This window comes from Oncorhynchus clarkii, unplaced genomic scaffold, assembly GCF_045791955.1.
Source record: "Oncorhynchus clarkii lewisi isolate Uvic-CL-2024 unplaced genomic scaffold, UVic_Ocla_1.0 unplaced_contig_817_pilon_pilon, whole genome shotgun sequence".
NCBI lineage: Eukaryota > Metazoa > Chordata > Actinopteri > Salmoniformes > Salmonidae > Oncorhynchus > Oncorhynchus clarkii.
This window is the reverse complement of record NW_027261148.1, coordinates 161,002-172,005: the sequence shown is the minus strand read 5'-3', so window position 1 is coordinate 172,005 and position 11,004 is coordinate 161,002. Positions and strand designations below refer to the sequence as shown.

The following is an 11,004-nucleotide window of genomic DNA, read 5'->3' as shown; positions in this document are numbered from 1 at the left end:
TAGAGACGTTAAAGAGGTAATGTATAACCAATGGACTGTTGACTGGTTTAAAGAAGTCAGAGGAATTGGACATCATTTCCATTGATAATAGTAGTTCATAAACGTGGACTGTATGTGAGCATCAAATGTGCAGCATATGGATGTGTATCCCTTTTTCTGTTGTTGTTTTTTGGGGTGTGTTTTCTGAAACATTTCTAATAGTTTCAACTGCATTCTTTGTGGGCATGATACGTTTTTGTAGGGACATCAAATGTATTCCGTTACAGTACATAACAACCAGACAGCGGTTTACCTCTCTATGCTGCGTCATGTTGCTTGGTCAGGGATTCTTCACAATGGGGCCACCCATTTCACTGAACACAATAGATGTATTATAAAAGTAAGGTATTAGATAGGGGTCAGGCTTACAGTACATTGTGGCTATTCAATTTCAGAACAGATCAAAGTGTATAGTCGCCCCCCTGCTTACATAATTCATGTATTACAGTCATCTGCTTTCTTTATGCCCATTCAGGTACACACACACACTTATGCACACACTCACTCACACACACACACTTAATATAAAGGGTTACCTTATAGGAACAACGTAATATAAAGTGTTACCCTATAGGAACAACGTAATGTAAAGTGTTACCCTATATTAATGTAGAGTGTTACCCTATAGGAACAACTTAATGTAAAGTGTTACCCTATATTAATGTAGAGTGTTACCCTATAGGAACAACTTAATGTAGAGTGTTACCCTATCGGAACAACTTAATGTAAAGTGTTACCCTATAGGAACAACTTAATATAAAGTGTTACCCTATAGGAACAACGTAATGTAAAGTGTTACCCTATAGGAACAACTTAATGTAAAGTGTTACCCTATAGGAACAACGTAATATAAAGTGTTACCCTATAGGAACAACGTAATGTAAAGTGTTACCCTATATTAATGTAGAGTGTTACCCTATAGGAACAACTTAATGTAGAGTGTTACCCTATAGGAACAACTTAATATAAAGTGTTACCCTATAGGAACAACTTAATATAAAGTGTTACCCTATAGGAACAACTTAATATAAAGTGTTACCCTATATTAATGTAAACTTACCCTATAGGAATATATAAAGTGTTACCCTATAGGAACAACTTAATATAAAGTGTTACCCTATAGGGCCAACTTTACCCTATAAAATAACTTAATATGAAGTGTTACCCTATAGGAACAACGTAATGTAAAGTGTTACCCTATATTAATATAGAGTGTTACCCTATAGGAACAACTTAATGTAAAGTGTTACCCTATAGGAACAACTTAATATAAAGTGTTACCCTATAGGAACAACTTAATGTAAAGTGTTACCCTATAAGAACAACTTAATATAAAGTGTTACCCTATAGGAACAACTTAATATAAAGTGTTACCCTATATTAATGTAGAGTGATTCTGGAGCGGCCCCTGAGACAGGAACACTTATGGGGGATTCTGGAGCGGCCCCTGAGACAGGAACACTTATGGGGGATTCTGGAGCGGCCCCTGAGACAGGAACACTTATGGGGGATTCTGGAGCGGCCCCTGACACAGGAACACTTATGGGGGATTCTGGAGCGGCCCCTGAGACAGGAACACTTATGGGTGATTCTGGAGCGGCCCCTGAGACAGGAACACTTATGGGTGATTCTGGAGCGGCCCCTGAGACAGGAACACTTATGGGGGATTCTGGAGCGGCCCCTGAAACAGTGTTTTCTGTCAAACTAAATATCACAGTATCTTTCAATGATATTGAATGTAGCTACTGTACAAACACTTGAAAATTTCACATTTGCATGCACTTTTTAAATAACACTGAATATCATATTGCTGATACCCTCAAGGAGCAATTAAAACAACCCCCATATTGCTTTTGATACTTTTTTAAATACTATTTTGATACTATGCAATATAAATGGTAAGGTACACCTTTACCTACACCTTACCTACCACTTAAAGGTAAAATCAACTGTCTTTTGGTATTGTTCAATAGTCCGCAGTTTGCATCATGATGATGTAGCCGGTGACACTTTGCTTCTTGAAAGTCCAATATCTTGTGAACTGGACTGCTGACATGCAACATATATCTGGACTGTAAATACAGTGGAATACCAAAATATCATTTTTGAGTGGAAGTTTCTTGTGTGCACTGCACAAACCTATTCCTAATGCAAATGAAATAGGCACGAGCATAGCCTATAAAGTTAAATAAAGGTTCAATTACAATTAAAATAAAATAAGTGTTTGCCCTAAATGGTTCATTATGAGCACATCATTTACATAAATGAAACGTTGAAGCTAAATTAAAATCCATAAATAGTTAATTCACCCTTCAGAGTCTATTTCAAAGAGACTATACAATACGTCTAAAAGGAATCAGACCTAATCTAAACCCTTTTACCTTACAGAGCACTAAATGATAACTCTTTGCCGTGAGCGTGGCGTTGATGTAGAGTACAGTACAGTGTTGCTCAGCTGACTCAGCGTTTTATACAATTGGGCGGTAGATTCTTCTGGAGCTACATCAAGCATAAAAGGCAGCACGCCAGTAGGGAGAACAACGGAAATCAAATAACTGTGACCATGAACGGAAAGGTACTGTAATGTGGGGCTGTGATCAAAGTCTGTGCACAGTGCTGAACTGTACGCCATCTGGCACTGGAACTATGAATCTAGGATGCATCAGAGCCCATTTCCAATGGGGAATATATCCTTGATGTGTGTGTTTTTAGATTCAGAACACTATGATAACTACAGATTACTTATAATGACTTCTAATTATAATCATGGTTGCATTGTTTGATTTTGTCAGACACATTACAATTATTATGTAGAATAATTTCTGAACGGGATAGAATGTATGAGTTTTTGCACATCAAAATCAATTGGTTTCACGTCAAGATGTTTAGACTTTCAAAGCATACTTTCTCTTTCTCCAGATCATCTTCTACGAGGACAGGAACTTCCAGGGCTGCTCCTATGAGTGCAGCAGCGACTGCTCCGAGCTCTCCTCCCACCTGAACAGGTGCAACTCCTGCAGGGTGGAGAGTGGCATGTTCATGGTGTACGACCGGCCCAACTACATGGGCCACCAGTACTTCCTGAGGAGGGGAGAGTACCCTGAGTACCAGCACATGTTAGGCTTCAACGACTGCATCAGGTCTTGTCGTATGATCCCCCAGGTAAGCACTTCTGCAGACAGCACAACAGACCACAACTATTCACAACCACACCACAATGACCACAATCATCGATGCCATAAAACTATCTTACACTCCAAAATCGAAGTCTGTCTAAAGTTTTCACACCTCCTAATGTAATCTAAAGTCAACATAAAAACACATCCCATGCCATCGGTTGTGTAGATCCAGCTAAATGCCTCAACCGCAAATGAATGAAAAGGAAAACAATTAAACCGTATTGTGCTTATCTTTTCATTCTTTTTAGATTGTGGCATATTGCATTGTATGCCATCCTATCAACCAAGCTCATCCTGTTCCGTTAATAGATGCGTGAAATATGTTATTTTCTTTCCAATAGCACATGGGCCAGTTCAGGATGAGGATCTACGAGAAGGAGAACTTCGGAGGCCAGATGCACGAGGTGATGGACGACTGTGACTCCATCCAGGAGCGTTACCATATGCCCGAGATGCAGTCCTGCAACGTGATGGACGGCCACTGGGTCATGTACGAGCAGCCCCAATTCAGAGGCATGCAGACCTACTTGAGGCCTGGAGAGTACAGGAACACGAGAGAGATGGGAATGGGAAATGATGAAATGAGGTTCCAGTCCATGAGGCGCATCAGCAGCGATGCTGCCTTTTAAATGTGCTGTCTTTAAAGAGTGCAACGACTTTTTAATAAACATTTTAAACCTTCATTTTTTGCAGCGATTTTCTTACCTTATTTCCACCAGTCACTGCACTGTAAATTACTATTATATCACTATAATACTCTAACCACTAAAAAGCCACTATAAGCAACGATTATACTGCAACCACTATAAACAGTAATATCAGCTGAAATGTCTGTAAACACAAGGTAAAGAAAAATGTCCCCTTTTCCCCAAATTCTATAATCCTTATATTTAGTCTTAAAAAACCTCTAGCCTATGCTAGGCACTTGACACTGCCTTGTGTATGGGTGTTTTAGACATTGATAAGCTCTTAACAACAGAATCCTGCCGACTACGCCAAATGAGGATCTAAATAAGAAATAAGAATACGCCACTTTTTTTTAAAGGCAAAGAAGGTCCTGTAATTAAAAATGATGAAGCATGGAAATCAGACAGGTGCTCAAGTGATCAATTGTTTTGTTTACTATGAGGAACTTCAGCTTTGAGGAACTTCAGCTTTGAGGAAGGAACTTCAGCTTTGAGGAACTTCAGCTTTGAAAGCTCAGCTCAACAGATCATACTGTCCTTACTCAGACATAATCAATCACTCACAAATTCACACTCACTCTTAAGAACTAGTGACTAACTTGTCACAACCCTTCACACTACACAGTGGCAGGCCATATTTATCAAACCACTTCCCACTTCCATCCTCCAAAAGTGTAACATTACCATAATACAAACACAAACTCATCAAATAGAATATGTGGTAATAATTTCTATGGAAGCATACATAACTCCTTATAAGTGCCTTAATAATGCCTTATAGTGCCTTATAATACTCGCTATAAGATATAATGTATCATAAGTAGTTATAGCTTTCTTACAATACATTACTATAATGCATTATCAGCCTAAAAAGCATCATGCATTATTGACCTACCTAAAATGCTCTGTCCCAGACCTTCTGTTTTCAACTCTCTAGAGGCAGCAGGAGAGGTAGAGATACTCTCAATGATCTGCTATGAAAGGCCTTAATGACATTTACTCCAGCACTGACCTGTTGCACCCTCGACAACACTGTGAATATTATTAATTGACCCTGCTGGTCATCTATGAACATTTGAACATCTTGGCCATGTTACGTTATAATCTCCACCCGGCACAGCCAGAATCTCCACCCCTTATAGCCTGGTTCCTCTCTAGGTTTCTTCCTAGGTTCTGGCCTTTCTAGGGAGTTTTTCCTAGCTACCGTACTTCTACACCTGCATTGCTTGCTGTTTGGGGTTTTAGGCTGATTTTCTGTACAGCACGTTGTGACATCAGCTGATGTAAGAAGTTAAATGTGATTGATTGATTGATACTTAACAGCATTAATTTGAACTGAGCGTGATTTTTAGCATCAGCCTTTTGGTATTTAAACCGGCCATTACCCCTGCTCTAAGAAAACTAGCTAGCTAGCTCGATCCCTGGATTTTGGAAGGTGCAGCTAGATTAGAGTAGCTACAGTTTATCTAGCTACAGCTTATATCATCTTTAACTCTGCATTGTTGTAAATTGACCCGTAAGCATTTCACTGTTAGTCTACACCAAAAATTTGATTTGATTTTGATTCACTTTGATTAGACTATTTGAGTGAGTCGCTAGCTAATGTTGGCTGGCTAGCTAAAATTTCTAGTGGCATGAGGTATTTGCAAACAGCACAACATTGTGTGATTATCTAAGAGCTAGCTAGCTAACAAGCTGGCTAAGGTAGAAATGTCTGAGCTGCAAGCCAACACTGTGTTGTATTTACCCAAGTTAGCAGGACTGGGTAGCTAACGTTAACTAGCAACAAATATTTGGAAAAGCTAGGCACCTGCGGACACTTACCTAGCTAGCTAGCTAACTGTTTGCTAGGAACACAGCTAACTGTGAAGATTGCCAATAAACTGGCAGAGGCTGAAGACATGACTGATGCTAAACATATAATTATCAAGCTAGCCGAGTGAAATTAAGCTTTGACCTAAATTTAACACTAATATGTAGCTAGCACAAAATGTGAGTGTTCTTTGCAAGATTTTCACATTCTTGCAATGACATAATGCATTTTATGCTCTCTGGGCTTATAACGCATTATATGTATTATCAGGATGGATAATTACTTATGAACAATTAGTAAGTATGATACAACTCTTTGTATTATAAGACATTATATATACACTTATATGTATGCCTCATATAAAATATGAACAAATATGTTTTTACACAGATGACGGCTACCAACACAATAACCTATTTTTTTAAATTTAATAAACACATTTTCAAATGTCAGTCAGATCATTCAATCAAATCTAAATTATTTCAACCAATGGGGGGTGACTGGAATGCTGTGACTAAAGGAATAGTACATATCTGGCATAATCAGGAAGTGAGGCATGTCCAGGAAGAAGGAAAGTAGATCCTGAGGGGAATAACGAGCTCACCTTGCCTAAAACACTAACTTACTGTTGCTTGACATCAAATTTGGATAAAAGAAATACACACTTTAAACAAACTACAATTTCTAAAGGCTCTATAGGGCATTCATAGCCATTATAAGCACTACACAAGTGCTTCACAAGTAATCCATAAACTCCCGAGTGGCGCAGCAGTCTAAGGCCCTGGTTTGATTCCAGGCTGTTTCACAACCGGTCGTGATTGAGAGTCCCATAGGGCGGCGCACAATTGGCCCAGCGTTGTTCTGGACGGGGTAGGCCGTCATTGTAAATAAGAATTGGTTCTTAAATGACTTGCCCAGTTAAATACAATTAAAAAAAATATGGCACTAGATAAAGGGTAAGGTTAAAGGACATTCCATCTGGTATTTTGACAAATGTGGCATAACCCTTTTACTATATTTTATATAGCATCTCATTGCTAACAAAGACTTTACTAAGCCTTACAAGTTGTAGTTCCTTTAAATGCACGGTGGATCAATAGCAAGGTCAGATTCAATAGCAAGGTCAGATTCAATAGCGAGGTCAGATTCAATAGCAAGGTCAGATTCAATAGCAAGGTCAGATTCAATAGCAAGGTCAGATTCAATAGCAAGGTCAGATTCAATAGCAAGGTCAGATTCAAATGGATTAACTACAGTATGTGACAGTGACAACAATGGGTATTTCTCAATATGCATGCTACCGTGCTCTGAGCATGCAAATTGGAGCACAGAACAGTTGGCGTGTGAGTCCAAATCAGAGTATGTGAAATGGGAATGGACCATGGCTGCGAGGGGTTTTGAGGTTAAGTCAGGAGGAGGCCACCCACACTGTTCATTGGTAGGACAACAGACAATGGATAATGGACTAACTCCAGACTGTTTGGCAACAAGGATGAAGTGGGCTGATGCAGAAATAGGCATGAAGTCTATATAGACCACTACACCAAGTACTGATATATAATAGCTTCATTTCTTGCAAAAAAATCAGTTTTGTTTGACTATTGGTCATTTTTGACCAATTTGTATTTATAAATACATTTCTGTTCAGAATTAAAGTATCAACTGAACTGATTTACAATCGAAGTTCAAGACTGCAAATTGGTTTTCCATTTCACTCAGGGAACTAGAGATTCTCAGGGAACTAGAGATTCACAGGGAACTAGAGATTCTCAGGGAACTACAGATTCTCAGGGAACTTGAGATTCACAGGGAACTAGAGATTCTCAGGGAACTAGAGATTCACAGGGAACTAGAGATTCTCAGGGAACTAGAGATTCTCAGGGAACTAGAGATTCACAGGGAACTAGAGATTCTCAGGGAACTAGAGATTCACAGGGAACTAGAGATTCTCAGGGAACAAGAGATTCACAGGGAACTAGAGATTCACAGGGAACTAGAGATTCTCAGGGAACTAGAGATTTACAGGGAACTAGAGATTCTCAGGGAACTAGAGATTCACAGGGATCTAGAGATTCTCAGGGAACTAGAGATTCACAGGGAACTAGAGATTCACAGGGAACTAGAGATTCTCAGGGAACTAGAGATTCTCAGGGAACTAGAGATTCACAGGGAACTAGAGATTCACAGGGAACTAGAGATTCTCAGGGAACTAGAGATTCTCAGGGAACTAGAGATTCTCAGGGAACTAGAGATTCACAGGGAACTAGAGATTCTCAGGGAACTAGCGATTCTCAGGGAACTAGAGATTCTCAGGGAACTAGAGATTCACAGGGAACTAGAGATTCTCAGGGAACTAGAGATTCTCAGGGAACTAGAGATTCTCAGGGAACTAGAGATTCACAGGGAACTAGAGATTCACTGAAAACAAAAGCCAGCCATAACGTTGTCTACCTGTACATTACTCGTGTAATAATTTACAGGAAATATGTTAATTTAGCCTATTTTCACTTTGAAATGAAAAACCTAATCCCAGTCAATCAATCACTTATCACTGAACATCTAAATCATCTAGATCAAATATTGTTTTCAGTGATTTCTCTGACAGGACATGTCAGTGTGTTAAATTGAGAGGCAATGTACAGTATACATGACCAGCCTCTCATAACAAGAAGTTTGCTCTCTCATATCCCTCACTCATTATGATGTGCATAATGTTATGTTATTATAATAATATTATACAAAGGGCCAAGTGCCCTTTGAGGTAAATTATCAGAGAATTTTCTTTTTTTCTCTCTGTCAGTCAAACAGCAACAATCCAACAATGGACCCCACCTCACAAATACACACAATGGGGAGTAATAAAGGGTTTAGCTGGAAACCATTGTGTAAAGGGGCCCCTATGCCATTATGCCAACTCAGTACTTTTCACAATGGAGCTGGGGGTTCTTTTGACGTTAAGCCAGGTATAAAAGTACCCAAGGACGGAGAATAAGCTATACATCTTCAGGCCAAGTATCACCATATATCTGTAGGCTACCCAAGCAAGAGTCACCATGACCATGGGAAAGGTACGCCAACCTACAGCCTAAAACCACTGAAGAAACTTTCAAAATTGCAGTTGAACTTGAATTTTGAACTTGTCGTATTACTGTTTGGAGTCAATATTGTTGTTTCTTTTAACCTCCAGATCATCTTCTACGAGGACAGGAACTTCCAGGGTCGTTCCTATGAGACCAGCTCAGACTGCCCTGAGTTGACCTCCTACCTGAGCAGGTGCAACTCCTGCAGGGTGGAGAGCGGCTGCTTCATGGTGTATGACCGCTCCAACTTCCAGGGAAACCAGTACTTTGCGAGGAGAGGAGAGTATGGTGACCACCAGCGTATGGGCATGTCTGACTGCATTAGGTCCTGCCGTAACATCCCCATGGTAAATAAACAACTAATTCATATGTTTCTGTTATCACTGATAGTAGTTTGGATTGGATAAAATAGTTATAATTGGAATAACATTTTATAATAAAAAATGTGTTAACATTTAGCAATTTTTCTAATGGCTTTGGTTGTTGTGGTTTTCCATTACAGCACAGTGGCCAGTTCAGGATGAGGATCTACGAGAGGGAAAACTTTGGAGGCCAGATGCACGAGATGATGGACGACTGTGAGAACATGATGGACCGTTACCGTATGTCCGACTGCCAGTCCTGCAATGTGATGGACGGCCACTGGCTCATGTACGAGCAGCCCAACTACAGAGGCAGGCAGATGTACCTGAGGCCTGGAGAGTACAGGAACTTCAGCAACATGGGGGGAAGCATGGGCAACATGAGATGGCAGTCTATGAGGCGTATCATGGATTCTTGTTAACTCACTGTTTGATGTGAATATTAGGTTGACAATAAAGGCTTGTATAAAAGCATCGGTCGTGACGTGACGTTGTATTGATTAATGTGACGACTACTGCTCATCGAATTATTCATGGTTTATAATTACGTGATTAAATGAATCAGGTAATTATTTAAGTCATTCATCTGGGGCACCATGGGAAAGTTTGGTTTTATTGAGTTTCTATTTCCCAAATTAACTCAAATAATATCAGAATATCGATTTTTACAACTGTCGCTAATGAATGAATTTACACTACAGTCTCATCCTGAACATCGCATAACCTGGGAATCTGCACAAACCCACTAAATAAGTCCGTACCACACCAACTGAGGTGATTGTTTATTTACTAACAAGCTAAAATTATAATATAAGATACACATACACACAGTCTAGGCCATTGATTAGAACTTAGTACAATGAAACAGGTCCCTAGCGGGCCAACACAATATCACACGTTACACAAAATGGGGATTTCAAAAGAGAGAGAAAGAGAGAGGGTACGAGAGAAAAGCACACTTGGGTACATTTGTAAACTATGTTTAGTTTAACCCTAATCGTAACCCGAACTGCCGCTCTCATGGGTCAGAATATAATAATGTAATTATGTGTCGAAGGACTCCGATGGGGTCCGAGTTCTGAATTCTCCTCTGATGGTGACACTTCTGTTGTTACCGGGCGTAACGCTCTGATTGTCCACACAATGTCAGTGTCCTTTCTCTTCGTGGTCTGTTTCCTAGCCTTGTTCTGAAAGGTGGTCTTCTGAGTACGGTCAGCTGTGTAGCTCAGGGGCTCCAGTGTAGGAATGAAAGCAGTGTAGACACACAATTCATTGGAGAGTGGTAACCAGGTGGTCCTGCTTGAATTCACCCTCTTAGACACAGCTACTCATCCGTAGATTAAGACGTTCCTTTGTCTTCTTCAACCTCGTGTTACGTTTTGGGGTTGCAACTAATCGGACCTTGGCTGCAGCTGGTGGCCACCTAGTCTGATATGATAATTCTTAACATGTTTTATCCCCTCGGGTCAGAAATGGGTCTTTCCGCCTTTAGGGTGTAACTAGTGACGAGGCAAGCTCTGGATTTTACTCAAATACAATTTAGACAACTAACTGCACATTTCCTCTTTACAAAAACATTTGACTTGATCTGGGCATTTTCCACACAATGTACAGTATGCAAACATCAGGTACATATTGTGAAAACTCTTTAAGTTACAATGTTTTCGTTATAACGTCGTCATTTCACTTTTAAAAACATAACAAAAACGACATTAATTTTTACATTCCTTCTATTGTCATTACTACCATTTTGGCTGACGAAACATATTGTTCCAGAGTCTGTTTATTGCATGTTACTGTCACACCCTGACCTGAGTATTCTTTGTTTTCTTTATATATTTTGGT

General features: G+C 39.7%; 2 protein-coding genes across 2 annotated transcripts; both read left to right on the top strand.

Annotated features, from left to right (window-relative positions):
* Nucleotides 1-2,560: 2,560 nt before the first annotated feature.
* Nucleotides 2,561-3,901, top strand: LOC139405467 (gamma-crystallin M3-like). Its single transcript, XM_071147793.1, has 3 exons — nt 2,561-2,614; nt 2,959-3,201; nt 3,560-3,901. Exons 1-3 carry the CDS (start codon nt 2,603-2,605, stop codon nt 3,845-3,847), a joined length of 543 nt encoding a protein of 180 aa, XP_071003894.1. The 5' UTR covers nt 2,561-2,602; the 3' UTR covers nt 3,848-3,901.
* A 4,794-nt stretch (nt 3,902-8,695) lies between these two features.
* On the top strand, nt 8,696-9,633 carry LOC139405468 (gamma-crystallin M3-like). Its single transcript, XM_071147794.1, has 3 exons — nt 8,696-8,785; nt 8,905-9,144; nt 9,300-9,633. The coding sequence occupies exons 1-3, from the start codon at nt 8,771-8,773 to the stop codon at nt 9,579-9,581; spliced, it is 537 nt and encodes a 178-aa protein (XP_071003895.1). The 5' UTR covers nt 8,696-8,770; the 3' UTR covers nt 9,582-9,633.
* Nucleotides 9,634-11,004: the final 1,371 nt, after the last annotated feature.